This window comes from Tursiops truncatus, chromosome 19 (assembly GCF_011762595.2).
Source record: "Tursiops truncatus isolate mTurTru1 chromosome 19, mTurTru1.mat.Y, whole genome shotgun sequence".
In the NCBI taxonomy this organism is placed as follows: domain Eukaryota; kingdom Metazoa; phylum Chordata; class Mammalia; order Artiodactyla; family Delphinidae; genus Tursiops; species Tursiops truncatus.
Window position 1 is genome coordinate 7,634,647 of NC_047052.1, and position 21,300 is coordinate 7,655,946.

Sequence of the window (21,300 nt, forward strand, 5' to 3'; positions counted from 1 at the left end):
TTCCTGGAACTTAGCATGTACCACTAAAGGTGACTGTTGTCATCCTCATTCGTAACGAGACAGCCATCCACCTGTCATTGTGGCGCTGGTAAGAATTGCCTCAATTTCCCTGCCCCCACCTGCAGTAGAGTCACATCTTGTGTTAGCGGGGATCACAGAGAGAACATGTTAATGAATGATTTGGTTGAACTCAAAGGAATTGTTCAGGGCCTCAGATTGCTTACCTTTGAATAGAGAAGGTGGCAGGTGTGTGAGCACACGCTTTTTTAATATCATTCACGCTTTCCTAGGTAACTACAGGAGAAGGGAATTGACCATTGTTTCCATTTGGAGGGCCTGAGCCTCAGGTAGTGCACGAGGCCTGTGCAGGTAGCGTGGGCGCGGGGCATCAAGAGCAGAGCTGCTAGCACCTGGGGGCCCAGGTCTCTGTTTTCAACAGGTGTGAGGAGTTGAGGACAGTCGCGGAGGCTGGGGGGAGCTTAAGGGAAAGACAGGATTTCCAGACAGAGAACGTTGCAGTCATTTAACATTCAAGTCCTAAATAATGTAGGCTTTTGTTATCAACAGAACAGACTAGAGTTCTGGTTCTATTTGAGGATCTCCCGAGAAGAAGAGGAAAAGAGGGTCAGAAAACCTGTACAGGGATGTGAAGAAGGAGATCAGGCCCCAGGAGATGGCGCATTCAAAGTCTGGTGGGGTGTTTGGGGGCCAGCTCTCCTCTGAGCTCCTTGTGGGCATTTTCATCTTTCAGAAAAAGCAGTTGTTTTTCTGAAACTGAAAAAACCCATTTTTTATAAAAGGTTTAAATGGTAGAAGAAATAATGTATATAAAATCACTTTTGTCACCTGAAGCTTTATATTTCTGAGAGCAATTCCACTCATGTCCTCGTAGTGCTTTGTGGTGTTCAAGGCACTTTACTTTCTCAATCACACCTTATTCCTTATTCCAGCAACCTTGCAGGAAGCCGCTATTATTATTATTATTACTATTTCTGTTTGACAGATGGGGACATTGAGTCCCAGAGAGGCTGGGCAACTTGCCCAGGGTCATGTGAATAGAAAGTGGAAGAGCCAGTAGTTTTTCCCCTGCATGTCAGGCCGTTAATAATCCTGTTAATACTGTTCATTGTTGGTATTGGGTTAATTTAAGTAGAAATGACTGTCAAGCCACCCAGTGGCTTTCTGGTTGGTACCAGAGGTGGAAGCAATGGCCTTTCTGTCCCTCATAAAGCCACTTGTGACTCAATCCTCCAGTAACTAGGAGGGAAGAAAACTAGCTCCTCCCCCAGTGCGCCCCCAAGTAGCCATGTAGACACCCTTGCTGACTGCCCAAGCTTCTTGAGCAGCCCTCCTCTGCACAGCCGCCTCCCACACTTGGAAGGACTTATCTAAGTAGGTGGACTCGACTCTGTCTTCTTCCCGGGGAGGAGTTGAGTGTCCTCAGGGGCTCACGTTCTGCAGGGTGGAGACACATTATCTTTAGACACCACCCAGGTTTGTATTCACAGGAGGGTATGCAAGATTCAGTGACCTTTACTCTGGAATGCTAATCTCCTTATTTGTATATCCTCCACTATCACCCTACGAGGTAGGTGCTGTTATTTCCCCCTTGTTAGGTGAGTCACCTGAGGTTTAGTAACTTGCCCAGGAACACGTGGAGTGTCTACATGGCTACTTGGGGCCACACTGGGGGAGGAGCTGGTTTTCCACTCTCCAGCCATCTGTTCATTCATCCATTCAACCATCCATTTTTCCATCCATCCATGCATCTACCCATCCATCCACCTACCCACCTATCACTGTGTGGGCTGTTTGTCTAACATGGTTTTCTGCTTTATTCTGGGGAAGAAGGTTCTCCATTCTGGGAGCCAAGCACATGCTTTCTGAAGCTGGAGACCTCCGTGCCAACACGCATCCCGTACCTCATAGCCCTTAGACATTTCTGGGCTTCCTCCTGACACTCCTAGGTTGGTCTTCTCAGGGATGCTGCTATTTCCAGCAGTGCCATGTTGCTTGTTCACTTTCCTCCCTCCGTTAACTTGCAGAGGGTTTCCCCCTTCAAAGTCCTACAAATGTGCAAAGCTGCAGGCTCCTCCAGAGCCTCCTCTTGACTTTTCTGCAGCATTATCACAAATGAATACCCAGCTAGTCCCATTCCTTGATTCAGAGATTGGAAGTTGGATTCGTTTGGCATGATTTTACTTTTTCAAGCTATTATAGAGTTCGTGTGATACATCTAAAAATTATGTAATAAATCTAAAACAGATGTTTACAGAGCATTTTATAAGGAAAGAAATTTTCATAGAAATAGGCCAATTTGATTTCAGACGGATCAATTAAGGAAACAATTTAAATTGTCTGTGAAGAAGCAGTATTATAAAGAGGCAATATGGCCTAGCTGTTTAGACATTTATTAAGTGCAAAGCAATGGAAGTCGTTTAATTATTTTGCATAGCTTCTGTTGTATATGGATCATTGGGAGATAATCTCATTTTTCAAAAATTTTTATTATGGAAAAATTTAGACATATAAAAATTCCAACATGCAGGCATAAACAGTTGTATAATGAACCCACATTTACCTATTACCCATCTTTAACAATTATCAACTATAACTGTAACTGCTTCTCCCCTCTCATATTGGTTTTTTTTCCATGAGTTTCGAGGGCATATTCCTCACTTATTACTTCATTTCACTGGGTCGAATTCCATCCTAGAAAAGTATATTATCTTGACATTAAAATATAGTAAACTTTTGAATATAATTGTTTACTTTTTCATTGAAATTTAGCTCTTTTTTGGGTAGAGCACTGGAAATTTTCTGTCAATTTTTTTCATTAAAAATTTCACATGTATAGCAAAGTTGAGAGAATAATAAGTGAAGCCTCACTCACCCTTCCCCCCGATTCACCAGTTATTAGCCTTCGGACTGGCATTTTCTAAGCGTGTTTTTCCATGTCTTGTTGAAGACGAGAGATTTACTTACTTTTGAAGGTACATAGACAGGAGTTACATGGCTCGAAAACCAGATATATGCTCAGATCTACCTCTACCACCTCTTAGCCCTGCATTGTAGGCAGCTTGCGTCATACTTAATCCCTCATCTATCAAATCGGAGCATTAATAAGGTACACCCTGTGGGGTTATGCAAGGTACATAATAGGCGCTCAAAAAATGTCACCCATCACCTTACCTCGCAGCTGTACCCCCTGTGTTGCAGCTGGGGGAGCCGAATAGGGCAATATTGGGCTTCATTGATTCGAGTCAGTTTTGGCCAATATGGAAGATTTTTATAGTTGAGAGAGAGTTGGTATGGCCTGATGGTTAAGAAAAAAAACTCGGGGTGAGAGTGGTTCAAATCCCACCTCTGCTTTTACCAGCTTGGAGCTTGGTTGAGAGACAATCTCTCAGCCCCACTTCCCTCTCTGTAAAGTGCGGATAGGAAGAACACCTACTGCATCGGGTTGTTGTCTGGAGAAAATGAAATGGGACCATCCATGGCCAGCATTTAGTAGCGTCTGCCTCACACATGCCCAGCGAATATTACTAATCATTAGTATCATTGTAAGTAAGGATACATTTAGAAGAGTGCCTATGATGTAAATGCTCAGTGTTACTTATTATTATGAGTAACGGTGAAAAACGCACACCAAATTGGTCTTTAAAAGTCTGATTCGACTTTGGTGCAATGAAAAGAATATAGATCTTCAGTGAACGCTTGCAATGCGATTTCGAGTAAGAGTAAGCCTTGGATGGACAGGTCGATGCAGCCAGGCAGGTGTGGCATCGTGCAGTTGTCATGGGAAACAACGATGGTTGTTGTTCACCGCCAGTTTCCTTCAGCGATGTCCTAAAATAAACCAGCCTTCTTGAAGACTCCTGGGAGGGTCAGCTTCCTGCCTCGGGAGCAGCTCGCCCCATGGCCAGGGCGGATGCATCTATCCCGAGGGCTCTGCGTTGTTCTTGTGTTCTGGGACTAATTTTTTTTTTTCTTCTGTCTATCTCTGTTTCCTGATTCTCCTCTTGCATCCCAGGTTGAAAGGATTGTAGACAAGAGGAAGAACAAGAAGGGAAAATGGGAGTATCTGATCCGGTGGAAAGGCTACGGGAGCACGGAGGACACGTGGGAGCCCGAGCATCACCTGCTGCACTGCGAGGAGTTCATTGATGAGTTCAACGGGCTGCACCTGGCCAAGGACAAGAGGCTCAAGTCGGGGAAGCAGTCCGGCGCCTCCAAGCTTCTGCGGGACGGCCGAGGCCCCTCGGTCGAGAAACTGTCCCACAGACCTTCGGAATCCGGCAAGAGCAAAGGGACTTCCCATAAACGGAAGCGGATCAACCCTTCCCTGTCCAAGCCGAAAAAAGGGTATCCGGCCAAGCCCCCTGCAGGCGGGGACAGGGCCACCAAGACGGTGTCTTACAGGACTACCCCCAGTGGCTTGCAAATAATGCCCCTGAAAAAGGCGCAGAATGGGATGGAAAACGGGGACGCCGGCTCCGAGAAGGAAGAGAGGCATTTTGGAAACGGGTCCCACCAGCCCGGCTTGGATTTGAATGACGTGGGTGAGCAGGACCTGGGCGACTGCCACGTGAGCCCCGCGGCGCTGGCGGAGAACGGACTCGGTACGTGGCTGGTCTTCCTCTCGGATGGGGCTTTGCGGGCAGCCTAGGGAAGCACACTGCCCCCACCCCAGCCCTGACCCTCAGCCAGGCAGTAATTGTTCCTTTGTCTCTTTCACCTAGGGCACTGTGGGCTCGCTCACGTGCCTGCACTGGTTACAGACACCTATGCGTGGCGGGCGGGGGGGGGCGGGGCCGGGGCCCAGCCACTGATGCTCCAGCCAAGGCTTGTCCTGCGTCGGAAATCCCTGGTTGTGCTTAAAGGCACCCGAAGCCATGGTAACCGCTCTGGAGCCCCTGCTCTGAGGGCGGCTCAGAGTCTTCACCCATCAGGACCCGAGACTCATGTCCCCACAGGACCAGTGCCTTTCGGAGGCCGCATGCACCTCCCAGAGCCCTTGCTTCCAGTCTCCTGCCCTCAGCGCTGTAGCCCGGAGAGGCGAGGTCTGGCCCAGGCTCTGCTGCTTCTCAGTTTGGACTTGGAATTCTCCCAACTGGTCCTTAAGCTGGAGCCTCCTGCCTCTCATCTCTCGCTAACATGCATGATCTGGCCCCATGTCTGTGTTAGGTCCTAAATGCTGCCCCGACCCCCTCCTAGGCCAGTTCTTTTGCTTTGTACCTTCTTGCCACTTCCCACAAGCAACACAGCAAAGATTCAGGAATCCCTCCCTCTGACCAAGTCCCCACAAGCAAAATTAAGGAAAGAGGAGGCGATGACCCAGGTAATTCAAGCTCCCAAATCTGACATCTCCTCAACAGAGTGCTCAGTGGCTGAGTCTCTCAGGTGAGCCGTCTGCACCTGTTACCTGTGTTCCTTCATTTCTCAGGTACCCGTGTGTCCACGTGGTGCATTTGTCTCTTTAGCTGCCAGAACTCTAAGCCTTGGGATGTCAGGAAATCCTGCTCGAGTGTGGACAACCCATGCCCAACAGAGTAGGGCCACCCGATGCCCTGGATGGAACCAGAGTGCGTGTGGGAATAGGGGTGCCGGGACGCAGGTGGGACGGGTTGGGAGAGTTTCCGGAAGGATGGGGTGACAGAGGCAGATGCACGTTAGAGGGGTGATGATTTCAGAGTTCAGGGTGCTCAGGGCGTGCCCGGCTGGGGAGAACGTGGCGTCTTTAGGCATTCTTGCCAGGGAATCTGAGCGATCCGCTTTGAGGTTCCTCTTTCTCCAGAGAGAGGAATTTCACCCAAACAGGATTTATTTAGCAGTCTCTGCCCCAGACTGACTCATGTTTCCGTCTGGGGATCCCTGATGCTGACATGACTCTGCCTGCTAACATACGGAAAAGCTGTTTGTTTTAAAAATCCATCTCTTGGGGAGGAGTGGGCTTGTGTAAATGAGTCCTGGCACAAACACTGGTGTTTGGCGTTCCTGTGACAGCAGCGGAGGGATTCCCTGTCTCTGGAAGGGGGGCTTGTGAGGCTCCTTGGGTGCAGGCTCAGGGAACTTGGGTGTGATTGCTGGCACCCCGGCCGGGAGCAGCCCTCTACCCTGCTCAAGATGTGGCTGCCCTGAGAGTGGGGGGATGGGAACGTGGGCGGGGAAGCGTGCTGACTCTAGCTGCCACACTGCAGGGCTGAGACAGAAGGCAGACCTGTAGAGAAGTTTCAGTGAAGGCATGCTTCTCCTTCCATGCCCTTTTCCAGAGCGGGGCAGGGCTGCTAGCTGTGCGCAACCTGTCCTTGGGCCTCATCGATACTGCCCGGTTCACGATCTGGTGATGGAGCATGGTTCCCCATGACCCGGGGAAACAGATGAGAATGAGCCTGCTGGCCTCAGTGGTGGCCTTGTTAACCTCGAGTGCTTCCCCAGGTCTTCCTTGTCTTTGATCTCTTCTTGGCCTCATTTTTTCCCCGATGTTGAATGTTCTCTACTCCACTCGGGCCCATGCCTGGACAGAGGGGAGGAAGCCACCTGCCTCTCTTTTGTTTGGTTTTGGGTGTTCCCAAAGCGCCCTTTTGTTTAATCGCATCCCACAATGTTGGTGTCCTTGAGGTTCTCATAAGCCTAAGGCAGTGGTTCTCAAATTCTTGTGTGTCAGATTCCTTGGCGCTTTGTTAAAATGCAAATCCTGTAGAATCTGATTTACTAAGTCTGGGGTGGAGCCCAGAAGATGGGTTTTTAACAAGCGCCCTAGGTGGCTCTCATGCATTTGGGGACCTGCTTTGTGGCAAAATGGGGTGATAATTACGTTTCACATCAGGTGTCAATTTAAGTCAATTCAATACTTCTTTTGTTCTTCCTGAGAGTTAATCACCACGCGAGGTGCTTGGAGTAAAGTAATAAAAAGATAGGTAAGGACTGCACCCTCTGAATCTTACAGTCTGCGCTCTGCTAGGTTGAGAGTTGGTGTCTCTGGGTCATTGTTGAGAAGACTCCTGAGGCTGACTGACTGGAAGGAGTAACACATATGTTACGTAGATGGTATGCCTTTCCGTATCTGCGTGACATCTTCTGTGGTCACTGGGGTGATAAATGCCCCAGCCCTGGTCAGCTTTTAACACTCTAGTTAGAAATAGCATGATATCCAGGTCTTGGAGTAACTGGGAAGAGGAAAAGACTGAGAATCCTTGCCAGAGAGAGAGAGAGAGAGAGAGAGAGGAGAGAAAGGTTTGGGGTTCTTGGAGAAGACCCAAGACAGAGGGGGTTGTGTCGTTCCAGAACTTGCCAGCCAGGGGTCAGAGGCATAGTCAAGCACAGCATGACTCCACTTATGTTTTCAGGCCGAGGGAAGCCTTGATGCGGCCAGTGTCCATGCCCATGCAGACCCTGAATGTTTTTCTACCCCCCCTCCCCAGCCCCACCTTCTCTGACCACTGCCCCCAAGGATCCAGATCCCAGTGGCACAAGGGTGAGGTAGCAGGGTTTTCAGCACGGAGGGGGCCTCATCTTTGCCTTGCAGAGGGGGACGGGGAGATCCTGGCTACGCTTTCCCAGCATTTGTTTTGGGGGTGGGCTGTTGCTTTTTATATGATTTCAACTCCTCTTTGGTGAATTAAGGTTCTGCATACAGAAAAGCAACTTATGTAACACGTTACTCATTTACTGCTGACTTCCCCGATCTGAGCTGTGGGAACAGGTGCTAAATTGGGGCTCCAGCGGGTGGTGCTTTGGTTTCAGACAGCATTTTCCCCAGCAATGTTTGTGAAGCGCGTGCAGCGACTCAGTGCCGCTTTTGCTTCTGATTCTTCTCCCATAATGACAAATGGCTCTGTGGTCCGGGTACCATCTGCCTCAGTATCCCTTCGGGAGCTTGTTAAAATTGGGCTCTACCCCAGTCAAATGAATCTCAGGGGGCAGGGTGTGGATTGTGTCTTTTAAATGCTGAATTTTAACTGCCATGATATCTACAGTAGTTCCCGCATAAGCGTTTGGTTGTAAGTGATGGGTGGTTCATAGATCCCATCCTTTGTTGGTAGATCGAGTTACTCCTTCGGTTTTAAGCTTGTAAGTGGGAGTGTGATTTAGTCCTTTAAACATTTAAAACCTGATATAATTTCTCCTTCTTGCAAATGCACTGTCTACCAGGCATCCCTCTCTCTCGCTTTTTTTTTTTCCTAAAACAGACTGTTTCATCCATATAGAAAAACCGTTGGGTTAGTGAACTCCTGCTGTGGTCTGGTCTAGAACTGATTAGTTCTGTTTCATCAGAATAGGCCAAAGCATCAATATGTGACAGATTCAGATGAGCCTTTAACCTGTGGACACACCCCTGCCTAGGAGCAAACTCTGAGCCCCAGCGCAACACACAGACGCCCAGCGTTTTCCGAATTTCCATGAAGCCAGTGAGTTTCCACTTTGATGCTGACCCGGTGACCCCGTGTTCACATTTCCTCGAATTTTGAGAATCATCGTCCTTGTTTTCTGATGAGTGTTGTCTGTGGCCCAGGTGCTGCATCTCAGACACCGCCTGATTCAGTGTTTTCAGAACTGTTCCTATCACTGAGCGAGTCATCCCACACAAACATGCAACACTTGCCATCGTCTCTCCATTGATCTTTTAAAATTATCTCGGCTTTCACTTCTCTCATGTTTGTTTATCTCCTCCTACTCACTCTATCAGCACGATGATCGTTTTCCTTTTATTGATCATCATGGAGTAACCATGTTTTAAAAGCACTTCAGAACGAAGCGTGAACATGGGAGATGCCCTATGACTTTCGAGAACCTCGTGCTCTCAGACATGGAGCCGGCATCAGAATCCACTGGCGGGTATGTTAAAACACAGATTACTGTGCCAACCCCCAGAGTTTCTGATTTAGTAGGTATGGAGCAGAGCCTGAAAATCTGCATTGCTAGCAAGTTCCCAGATGCCGCCGCTGCACCAGGGACCCTGCTTTCAGAACTGCTCGCTGCTCTAGACGAATAAGCACCAAGGTGGTTGGGACAAAAATGACAGACAGTGGTTGGGAACACCAGTTGGTGGTACTGGGGAGAGTTGAAGCCCTTTTGCTCTGGTCCTTGAGTTTGCATTCCTGAGAATTCGTAAGTTGAAAGTTTGTGAAATGAAGTTGTTAAGTGGAAGTCTTACTGCCTGGGAACTTCCCTGTTAGGCCTTGGAGTTTACAAAGTCCATTGGTGACCCTCTCAGTCCTAACTGGCAGCTGTTAGGAGACTACCCATTTTTCGGAGGAGGAGACTGAAGTTACAAGGGTCCAGGTTGGGACTAGGAGAGAAACCCAGGCAGTTCAACTCCAGTGATGGTCTCTAGATCACTGCTCAGCTGGCTCCCAGGCAGTACAAGGCAGTTCCTGATCCCTGATAAAAATATGCCCTGACTGAACTCTGCTCAACGTTATGTGGCAGCCTGGATGCCGGGGGGGGGGAGTGTGGAGGAGAATGGATACATGCATATGTATGACTGAGTCTCTTTGCTGTGCACCTGAAACTATCACAACATTGTTCATCAGCTATACTCCAATGTAAAAGAAAATTGAAAAACAATATGCCCTGAGTGGGGAACCCCCAGAGTGCTCGTGGGGCAGAAGCCACTTGGACTCACCCTCATTTCTCACTGATGGACAGATACAATTCTTCTAAGCCTGAGAAATTGAGATTAACTCTGTGCCATTCAATTTGAAAGCCAGGAGTAAATGGTCAATTTCATTAAAAAAATACAACTTAACAAAACGGACTCACAACTAGAAAACCTGAATAGGGCAATAACTCTTTTTTTTTTTTAAGCATCTTTTTTGGAGTATAATTGCTTTACAATGGTGTGTTTCTGTTTCACAACAAAGTGAATCAGCTATACATATATGTATATCCTCATATCTCCTCCCTCTTGCATCTCCCTCCCACCCTCCCTATCCCACCCTTCTAGGTAGTCACAAAGCACCGAGCTGATCTCCCTGTGCTATGCAGCTGCTTCCCACTAGCTATCTGTTTTACATTTGGTAGTATATATAAGTCCATGCCACTCTCTAACTTTGTCACAGCTTACCCTTCCCCCTCCCCATGTCCTCAAGTCCATTCTCTACATCTGCGTCTTTATTCCTGTCCTGCCCCTAGGTTCTTCAGAACCACTTTTTTTTTTCTTTAGATTCCATATGTATGTGTTAGCATATGGTATTTATTTTTCTCTTCCTGACTTACTTCGCTCTGTATGACAGACTCTAGGTCCATCCACCTCACTACAAATAACTCAATTTTGTTTCTTTTTATGGCTGAATAATATTCCATTGTATATATGTGCCACATCTTCTTTATCCATTCATCTGTTGATGGACACTTATGTTGCTTCCATGTCCTGGCTATTGTAAATAGAGCTGCAGTGAACATTGTGGTACATGACTCTTTTTGAATTATGGTTTTCTCAGGGTATATGCCCAGTAGTGGGATTGCTGGGTCATATGGTAGTTCCATTTTTAGTTTTTTAAGGAACCTCCATAGTGTCTGTATCAATTTACATTCCCACCAACAGTACAAGAGGGTTCCCTTTTCTCCACACCCTCTCCAGCATTTATTATTTGTAGATTTTTTGATGATGGCCATTCTGACCGGTATGAGGTGATACCTCATTGTAGTTTTGATTTGCATTTCTCTAATGATTAGTGATGTTGAGCATCCTTTCATGTGTTTGTTGGCAATCTGTATATGTTCTTTGGAGAAATGTCTGTTTAGGTCTTCTGCCCAATTTTGGATTGGGTTGTTTGGTTTTTTGTTATTGAGCTGCATGAGCTGCTTGTATAGTTTGGAGATTAATCCTTTGTCAGTTGCTTCATTTGCAAATATTTTCTCCCATTCTGAGGGTTGTCTTTTCATCTGGTTTATTCTTTCCTTTGCTGTGCAAAAGCTTTTAAGTTTCATTAGGTCCCATTAGTTTATTTTTGTTTTAATTTCCATTCCTCTAGGAGGTGGGTCAAAAAGGATCTTGCTGTGATTTATGTCATAGAGTGTTCTCCCTATGTTTTCCTTTAAGAGTTTTATAGTGTCTGGCCTTACATTTAGGTCTCTAATCCATTTTGAGTTTATTTTTGTATCTGGTGTTAGGGAGTATTCTAATTTCATTCTTTTACATGTAGCTGTCCAGTTTTCCCAGCACCATTTATTGAAGAGGCTGTCTTTTCTCCATTGTATATTCTTGCCTCCTTTATCAAAGATAAGGTGACCATATGTGCGTGGGTTTATCTCTGGGCTTTCTATCCTGTTCCATTGATCTATCTTTCTGTTTTTGTGCCAGTACCATACTGTCTTGATTACTGTAGCTTTGTAGTATAGCCTGAAGTCCTGGAGCCTGATTCCTCCAGCTCCGTTTTTCTTTCTCAAGATTGCTTTGGCTATTCAGGGTCTTTTGTGTTTCCATACAAATTGTGAATTTTTTTGTTCTAGTTCTGTGAAAAATGCCATTGATAGTTTGATAAGGATTGCATTGAATCTGTAGATTGCTTTGGGTAGTAGAGTCATTTTCACAGTGTTGATTCTTCCAATCCAAGAACATGGTATATCTCTCCATCTGTTTGTATCATCTTTAATTTCTTTCATCAGTGTCTTATAGTTTTCTGCATACAGGGCTTTTGTCTCCCTAGGTAGGTTTATTCCTAGGTATTTTATTCTTTTTGTTGCAATGGTAAATGGGAGTGTTTCCTTAATATCTCTTTCAGATTTTTCATCATTGTATAGGAATTCAAGAGATTTCTGTGCATTAATTTTGTATCCTGCTACTTTACCAAGTTCACTGATTAGCTCTAGTAGTTTTCTGGTAGTATCTTTAGGATTCTCTATGTATAGTATCATGTCATCTGCAAACAGTCACAGCTTTACTTCTTCTTTTCCGATTTGGATTCCTTTTATTTCTTTTTCTTCTCTGATTGCTGTGGCTAAAACTTCCAAAACTGTGTTGAATAATAGTGGTGAGAGTGGACAGCCCTGTCTTGTTCCTGATCTTAGAGGAAATGGTTTCAGTTTTTCACCATTGAGAATGGTGTTTGCTGTGGGTTTGTCATATATGGCCTTTATTATGTTGAGGTAAGTTCCCTGTATGCCTACTTTCCAGAGGGTTTTTATCATAAATTGGTGTTGAACTTTGTCAAAAGCTTTTTCTGCATATTTTGAGATGATCATATGGTTTTTCTCCTTCAGCTGGTTGATATGGTTTATCACATCGATTGATTTGCGTATATTGAAGAATCCTTGCATTCCTGGGATAAACCCCACTTGATCATGGTGTATGATCCTTTCAATGTGCTGTTGGATTTTGTGTGCTAGTATTTTATTGAGGATTTTTGCATCTGTGTTCATCAGTGATATTGGCCTGTAGTTTTCTTTCTTTGTGACATCTTTGTCTGGTTTTGGTATCAGGGTGATGGTGGCCTCATAGAATGAGTTTGTGAGTGTTCCTCCCTCTGCTATATTTTGGAAGACTTTGAGAAGGATAGGTGTTAGCTGTTGTCTAAATGTTTGATAGAATTCACCTGTGAAGACATCTGGTCCTGGGCTTTTGTTTGTTGGAAGATTTTTAATCACAGTCTCATTTTCAGTGTTTGTGATTGGTCTGTTTATATTTTCTATTTCTTCCTGGTTCAGTCTCGGAAGGTTGTGCCTTTCTAAGAATTTGTCCATTTCTTCCAGGTTATCAATTTTATTGGCATGTAGTTGCTTGAAGTAATCTCTCATGATCCTTTGTATTTCTGCAGTGTCTGTTGTTACTTCTCCTTTTTCATTTCTAATTCTATTGATTTGAGTCCTCTCCCTTTTTTTCTTGATGAGTCTGGTTAATGGTTTATCAATTTTGTTTATCTTTTCAAAGAACTAGCTTTTAGTTTTATTGATCTTTACTATTGTTTCCTTCATTTCTTTTTCATTTATTTCTGATCTGATTTTTATGATTTCTTTCCTTCTGCTAACTTTGGGGTTTTTTTGTTCTTCTTTCTCTAATTGCTTTAGGTGCAAGGTTAGGTTGTTTATTCGGTATGTTTCCTGTTTCTTAAGGTAGGATTGTATTGCTATAAACTTCCCTTTTTTTTTTTTTTTTGCGGTAGGCGGGCCTCTCACTGCTGTGGCCTCTCCCGCTGCGGAGCATAGGCTCCGGACGTGCAGGCTCAGCGGCCATGGCTCACGGGCCCAGCCGCTCTGCGGCATGTGGGATCTTCCTGGACCGGGGCACGAACCCGTGTCCCCTGCATCGGCAGGTGGACTCTTAACCGCTGCGCCACCAGGGAAGCCCCTAAACTTCCCTCTTAGAATTGCTTTTGCTGCATCCCATAAGTTTTGGGTCGTCGTGTCTCCATTGTCATTTGTTTCTAGGTATTTTTTGATTTCCTCTTTGATTTCTTCAGTGATCACTTCGTTATTAAGTAGTGTATTGTTTAGCCTCCATGTGTTTGTATTTTTTTCAGATCTTTTCCTGTAATTGATATCTAGTCTCATAGCGTTGTGGTCGGCAAAGATACTTGATACAATTTCAATTTTCTTAAATTTACCAAGACTTGATTTGTGACCCAAGATATGATCTATCCTGGAGAATGTTCCATGAGCACTTGAGAAAAATGTGTATTTTGTTGTTTTTGGATGGAATGTTCTGTAAATATCAATTAAGTCCATCTTGTTTAATGTATCATTTAAAGCTTGTGTTTCCTTATTTATTTTCATTTTGGATGATCTGTCCATTGGTGAAAGTGGGGTGTTAAAGTCCCCTACTATGATTGTGTTACTGTTGATTTCCCCTTTTATGTCTGTTAGCATTTGCCTTATATATTGAGGTGCTCCTATGTTGGGTGCATAAATGTTTACAATTGTTATATCTTCTTCTTGGATGGATCCCTTGATCATTATGTAGTGTCCTTCTTTGTCTCTTACAACAGTCTTTATTTTAAAGTCTGTTTTGTCTGATATGAGTATTGCTACTCCAACTTTCTTTTGATTTCCATTGGCATGGAGTATCTTTTTCCATCCCCTCACTTTCAGTCTTTATGTGTCCCTAGGTCTGAAGTGGGTCTCTTGTAGACAGCATTTATACGGGTCCTGTTTTTGTATCCATTCAGCCAGTCTGTGTCTTTTGGCAGGAACATTTAATCCATTTATATTTAAGGTAATTATCGATATGTATGTTCCTATTACCATTTTCTTAATTGTTTGGGTTTGTTATTGTAGGTCTCTTCCTTCTACTGTGTTTCCTGCCTAAAGAAGTTCCTTTAGCATTTGGTGTAAACCTGGTTTGGTGGTGCTGAATTCTCTTAGCTTTTGCTTGTCTTTAAAGGTTTTAATTTCTCTGTCGAATCTGAATGAGATCCTTGCTGGGTAGAGTAATCTTGGTTGTAGGTTTTTCCCTTTCATCACTTTAAATATGTCCTGCCACTCCCTTCTGGCTTGCAGAGTTTCTGCTGAAAGATCTGCTGTTAACCTTATGGGGATTCCCTTGTATGTATTTGCTGTTTTTCCCTTGCTGCTTTTAATATTTTTTCGTTGTATTTAATTTTTGATAGTTTGCTTACTATGTGTCTTGGCATGTTTCTCCTCAGATTTATCCTGTATGGGACTCTCTGAGCTTCCTGGAGTTGATTGACCATTTCCTTTCTCATATTAAGGAAGTTTTCAACTATAATCTCTTCAAATATTTTTTCAGTCCCTTTGTTTTTCTCTTCTTCTTCTGGGACCCCTATAATTCGAATGTTGGTGTGTTGAGTGTTGTCCCAGAGGTCTCTAAGACTGTCCTCATTTCTTTTCATTCTGTTTTCTTACTTCTGCTTTGCAGTAGTTATTTCCACTATTTTATCTTCCAGGTCACTTATCCGTTCTTCTGCCTCAGTTACTCTGCTATTGATTTCTTCTAGAGAATTTTAAATTTCATTTATTGTGTTGTTCATCATTGTTTGTTTTCTCTTTAGTTCTTCTAGGTCCTTGTTAAACATTTCTTGTATTTTCTCCATTCTATTTCCAAGATTTTGGATCATCTTTACTATCATTACTCTGAATTCTTTTTTAGGTAGACTGCCTGTTTCCTCTTCATTTGTTTGGTTTGGTGGGTTTTTATTTTGCTCCTTCATCTGCTGTGTGTTTCTCTGCCTTCTCTTTTTGCTTATCTTACTGTGTTTGGGGTGTTCTTTTCGCAGGCTGCAGGTTCATAGTTCTTGTTGTTTTTGGTGTCTGCCCCCGGTGGCTAAGGTTGGTTCAATGGGTTGTGTAGGCTTCCTGGTGGAGGGGACTAGTGCCTGTGTTCAGGTGGATGAGGCTGGATCTTGTCCTTCCGGTGGGCAGGACCATGTCTGGTGGTGTGCTTTAGGGTGTCTGTGTCCTTATTATGATTTTAGGCTGCCTCTCTTCTAATGGATGGGGCTGTGTTCCTGTCTTGCTAGTTGTTTGGCATAGGGTGTCCAGCACTGTAGCTTGCTGGTCATTGAGTGGAGCTGGGTCTTGGCGTTGAGATGGAGATCTCTGGGAGAGCTTTCGCCATTTGATATTACGTGGAGCTGGGCGGTCTCTGGTGGAACAGTGAGTGTCCTGAACTTGGCTCTCCCACCTCAGAGGCACAGGCCTGACACCCGGCTGGAGCACCAAGAGCCTGTCAGCCACACAGCCAGGTACGTGGGGAGTTTCTTGCGTTTTGCGAGGTCTGAGGTCTTCTGCCAGCGTTCAGTAGGTGTTCTGTAGGAGTCGTTCCACATGTAGATGTATTTCTGATGTGTTTGTGGGGAGGAAGGTGATCTCCACATCTTACTCCTCCGCCATCTTGAAGGTCTCCCTCAGGCAACCACTCTTAAATTATTAAATCAGTCTTTACACATCTCTCATATAAAGCGGGGAGAAGGCACACAAGGCTCAGATGATTTTACAGGCAAGCCCCCCTAATATTCTAGAACGGAAACTTTACCTCTCATATCCGAATGGTTGCAGAGAACAGAAAAAGAGAAAACACTCCAACTCTTGTGTAAAGACCAGTATAACCTGGATTTCCAAACCAGACAAAGAAGGGAGGAGAAAGGAAAATTATAGGCTGGGTTCCCTTAAGAGGATAGTGGTAAAAGTCCTGAATAACCCTTGGGCTTGTTATAGTTCCCTGATACTTCCTCAAAATTGTGATTGTTTCAGAAACATCTTGTTCCATGCCCTGAACTTGACCCTGGTTCATGACCTTTAGAATCACCACTGCTTCTGGAGGTGCCCATCTTGTCCCCAGTGGTGCGGGGCAGTGGCCCCAAGCCATCTGGTGAATCACAGAAAGTCTGAAGAGGGTGTCCACGCGGGGCCTCTTGTGAAGGCAGGTATCCGTTTCCCTGGGCACAGCTGTTCTTTTAACAAACTTGAAACACCCACTCCCAGGCAGCAGACTTTAACCAACCTTTTTGTTTTTTCAGAAGTGGGTCATTTTCCAGACACATAACCACCACCAAAGCCTAAGGGGTTCTTAGGTTTTGTCTTTCAAAGCATGGCAAGTGAGCAACTTGTGTGAATGAATGAACTTAAAACCCTTTTATGGGTAATGTGCAGACCTGTCCAACGTGGCTGCTGCATCTGAGTGGAAAGTGCCTGACTGTGATGGAAAATCTGACCGTCAGCCTGATGCAAGGCCAATCCAAGGGGGAATTCGACTTTTCCTCTCCCAATTCCGGATTTGATTTTGGCCTCCAGAGGAGGCTGATGGAATCTTGACTACTGTCAAGACTCGGAAATCGACAGATTACTTTCCCTGCCAGCTCCGATATTGTTTTCCTCTCTCAACTACCTCAAAAAAAATCTTAGGAACTGTTTCCAAGTCCCATTCATCAGTGGTGAACAAAAGATGGGGAGTGGGGAGTAGAAGTCGCCCCCTTCCCCAGTCACAGCTGTGAGAGGGGTACATTGTCTGCAGAGGGTCTCAAAACAATAGTAAAATTCAGTTTGCAGATGTTGGTGAAAAGCTAGTCCTCCCTACCGGGGTGGACCCCCAGGACCAGGGCTCTGGCTCCACCTGCACGGGCCCTGCAAAGAGCCAGTCTCCATTAATGGTGCTGCTGATGTGGTGCTGGGCTCCCACTGTAGCGGAAGCCTCGCTGTTTGTGTTTAACCAGTCAGTGCATATCATTTCATCCCCTCACTGGCTCTCTGACCTAGCAACTTGGCAACATAGCAACACAACAAGGCTAGCTATGATTAGCCTTCCTTAGAGGTGGGGAAACTGAGGCTCAGAGGGGTGGGGACACGAAGTGCCAAAGGGAGGAGCTAGGTGGTGCCAGGTCTGGCGATGCTGAAGCTCTCAGAAGTCTGTGACCCGTTTTATAAAAAGACACTTCAGGGATTTAAGTTCAAACCAGCAAAGCTCTCCCCAGGGTCCTAGGGCAGCATTCTGGCCAGCATCCCTGAGTCTTCCTATGAGATATCTTCAGTGGTTCCAAAGATGCTGGCTTGGCATTCTAGGGGGATGGAATTGCCAGTCCTGAGGATTTTCCTCTAGGCTTTGTTTTCTATTTAAGTTTTATTGGAGTATAGTTGATTTACAGTGTTGTGTTAGTTTCAGGTGTACAGCAAAGTGATTCAGTTATACGTATACATATATTCGTTCTTTTTTAGTTTCTTTTCCCATGTAGGTTATCACAGAATACTGAGCAGAGTTCCCTGTGCTGTACAGTAGGTCCTTGTTGGTTGGTAGGTCTATTTTATACATAGTAGTGTGTGTCTGTTAATCCCAAACTCCTAATTTATTCCTCCCCTGCACTTTTCCCCTTTGGTAACCATAAGTTTGTTTTTGAAATCTGTGAGTCTGTTTCTGTTTTGTAAATAAGTTCATTTATATCATTTTTTTTACCTCTAGGCTTTAGGTTAAAAGACACACACACCCGCACACTCACAACACTTCAAGGGAACTCCCTTAATTATCAAAGTTTATTTCAGTGCTAGAAGAAATAGCAAAAAATAAAAGTCAACAGCCTCCATCAGCTGATGAAAAGGTAAACAAAATTTGTTATATCCATACAATGGAATGTTACTCAGTCATAAAGAGGAATGAAGTACTGGCAGAGGCTACAACCTGGATGACCCTTGAGAACACGACGCTAAGTGAAAGAAGCTAGTCACAGAAGACCACTCACTGTATGACAATTTATTTGAAAGGTCCAGAGTAGGCAAATCTGTGGAGACAGAAAGTAGATGAGTGGTTGCCAGAGGCTGGGAGAATGACAGGAATGGCGAGTGACCGATGGTTGCACAACTCTGCAAAGACACTTACTAATCACTAAATTGTATACTTTGAATGGGTGAATTTTATAGTATGTAAATTATATCTCAACAAAGCTGTTTCAAACAAAAAGGAAAAGAAACAACAAGTCGAATTAAAAAAATGGCTAGTGCTTGGCCGTGTGTTAGGGACCCTCCTGAGTGCTGTCCGCAGAGGTGCCCCCATTTCCCACACCTCTCAGATTTGTCCAAGTGCCGCAGGAGGTGGAGCTGGAATAGAGCCACAGTGCGACTCCTGAACACCAGATCCCACCTACGAAATCCAAGTGCTCTTAGTGGACCAACAGCACATACGAGTTTCCTGCGGCTGCTGCAATGCACCGGTGGCTTAAGGCAGCACACGTTTATACTCTTACAGTTTTGGACATCAGAAGTCTAAAATGGGTTGGCAGGGTTGTGCTCCTTCTAGAGGCTCTAGGGGAGGGTTGGGTTGCTTGTCTTTTTCAGTTTCTAGAGGTCGCCCGCATTCCTTGGTTTGTGGCCCTGCATCTGTCTCTCTGACCTCTGCTTCCATTGTCACATCCCCTTCTCTGACTCCGCCCCTCCTGCCTCTCTCTTATAAGGACCCTTGTGATGATACTGGGCCCACTCAGTGTCATCTAGGGTAATCTCCTCATCTCAAGAGCCTCAATCACATCTACAAAGTTCCTTTTGCCACGTCAGGTCACATATTCCCAGGTCCCGGGGATTAGAATGAGGACATCTTTGGGGGTGCATTATTCAGCAGACCACTGGCACGTAGGAGAATTTGGAGGGAAGAAAGTTGAGGCGCGTGGGTTTATATTCTTGTATGGGCAGAAGCCAGTTGGTAACAAGGAAACATGAATTTTGTCCTCTGGATCAGACAGTGCACGTAAATGGAATCATCCGCTTGGTGTGGACTGGTGAATGACTGGCGGGCGCTGAAGTTGGCTTAAGTTAGCTTGTTGATCTTAGAGATGGGAGGTGAACAGCAGCTCCCACAAGACAGGAAGCACTTTCTGAATTCCACAAGGCATCTCCGTGTGACGCATCCCACGTCAGCATTTATTTGAGACAAGCTGGCTCAAGCCCTCCGAATGTTTGAGCCTCACTAATGATGACACTAGCGGCGATGGCATCAATAACATATTTATTACATCCTTGCTGTGGGTCGGGTGCGGGGCTCAGGATTTTACATGCAGTAGCTCACGCAGTCCTGACAGCTCTATGAACTAGGTCATCTTTTCATCCCCAGTTTACAGGTGAGGAAACTGAGCCTTTCAGAAGTTAGGACCTCCAGAGGGTAATGGGGTAGAGTCAGAATTCTGACCCAGCTTTTTCTTTTTTTTTGAGATCCAGGGCCTTTTAAAACTTTCTTACACTGTCTTAAATGCGTGATATCTGACTTTCTTACCAGGCCCTAATCACACAGTGGGAAAAAGCCTGTTCTGCTCATGTGTGTGCATGCACGTGTGTGTGTGTTTGTGTCTGCGTGTGTGGACAACACTTTGTATGACAACATTTGCATTTTCATTTTTCTACTCAGTATAGCATACGCCTATTTCCACATTGGGCAGGTCTTCATGTTTGTAATTTTAGTCATGCCATTATATTTTTTCAAGAGAACATACAATATTTTACTTAGTCTCTTATCATTGGACATTTAGGTTGGGTCTAAACTACTTTGGTTTTATCTTGTTTTATTTCTCAGTTATTTTCTTAGAATAAATTCCCAGAGGCAGGATTGTACTGGTGATTTGACCCCTCTCCCTGGCAAAAAAAGAAGACTGTACAGATATTTAACAATAACCAGCGAGGTCTGATTTGTAGTTTTGCCATTGTCTTGCCAGCATTGTTTGTGGGGGGAAAAAAGGGGAAACTTCGGTCTCTCTCTGATTCACGTTTCTTTACTTATCACTGAGGTTGGGTCTTTTCTCCACATACTCATTGACTCTTTGTGGCTTGTCTGCTCCCATCTCTGAACTTGGGTGGTGTGCTGCCAGCCTTGACAAAGGAGGATGGAGGCGAGGGCAAGGTGTGCCTGCAGCCTGGGGAGGAGGTGGGCTTGGCCAAGGGGCTGATGTGTTTAGGGAAAGTCTCAGGGAGACTTCTAGAAGGCTGGCGGGGCAAGGGTGGGCGATGCCTGGATGCCTGAGGACCTGACCCTAGTTGTACTTACAGGACCAGCTGCTGTGCAGGTCATCAGTGGAATCAATGGAAGGACTGATCCTACATTTTTGATTTAGGGTTTCCTGATGACTTTCTGATCCTAAATTATGGATGAACTGTCGGAAGAGACAGAAATAGCAAAATCTCCTCCTGGCCTGTATGTCAGTGGTGAACGTGGAGAAGGGAATTGTGACTGCCCTCCACTGCTGCCACCTGTCCACTTCCGGCTGCCCAGCCCAACACCCTCTCCGGTGCCCTCGGCCCAGATCCCTGTCCCCGCCCTGGGGCTTCCTGCAGTTCTGACTCGGTTCTGGGGCGCCCCCCCCCCTGGAGTCCACAGCTGGGCATGGCCATGCTTCCCGGTCCTCGGCATCTCAAAGTCCTGAGCTGTAGAGGCTCTGGGGGAGCGGCCCCCGCCTCATCCCGTCCCCTCCCTGGGCACTTGGAGGAAACTTCAGGTCGGTCACCTTGGCCCTCCCTCTTCCTATTTCCTGTCCACGTGGTGACATGCATTGTCCGCCCTTGTCCCTTCTTGCTCTTTTTCTTGTGAGTATTTATATCTTTCTAAAAATTTATTCCTTCACTGCTATTTCAGGGTGGTTTCATGAGAGAGAAATGGGTTGGGATGGTGGCGTATCTAACTGCAGGTCCCCAAAATGCCCCTTCCCTTTTCTCCCCCTGACTTCTTTCCCTCCCTCCCTCCCTCCCTCCCCCCTTCCTTCCTTCCTTCCTTCCTTTTTAAAGTTAAAAAGTAACGTATTTCACTTTAAAACATTAAAACACTATGGAAAGTATAAGCTTTTAAAAAATTCAAGTTCCCCCCTTCTTTTTTCCCAAATGCTATTTAGAGGTGACTGATGTTAATATTTCCCTATAGATCTTTCTGGACCACTCTCT

The 21,300-nt window shown here is 45.3% G+C and overlaps 1 protein-coding gene across 2 annotated transcripts in view; it reads left to right on the forward strand.

Annotated features, from left to right (window-relative positions):
- The window catches only part of CDYL2 (chromodomain Y like 2), a 179,874-nt gene that overhangs the window by 112,819 nt on the left and 45,755 nt on the right, over nucleotides 1-21,300 (forward strand). For both annotated transcript variants that reach the window (XM_033844775.2, XM_033844776.2), the window contains exon 2: nucleotides 4,034-4,622. In XM_033844775.2, the coding sequence (XP_033700666.1) occupies nucleotides 4,034-4,622 (589 nt within the window). The remainder of the gene's footprint in view (nucleotides 1-4,033; nucleotides 4,623-21,300) is intronic.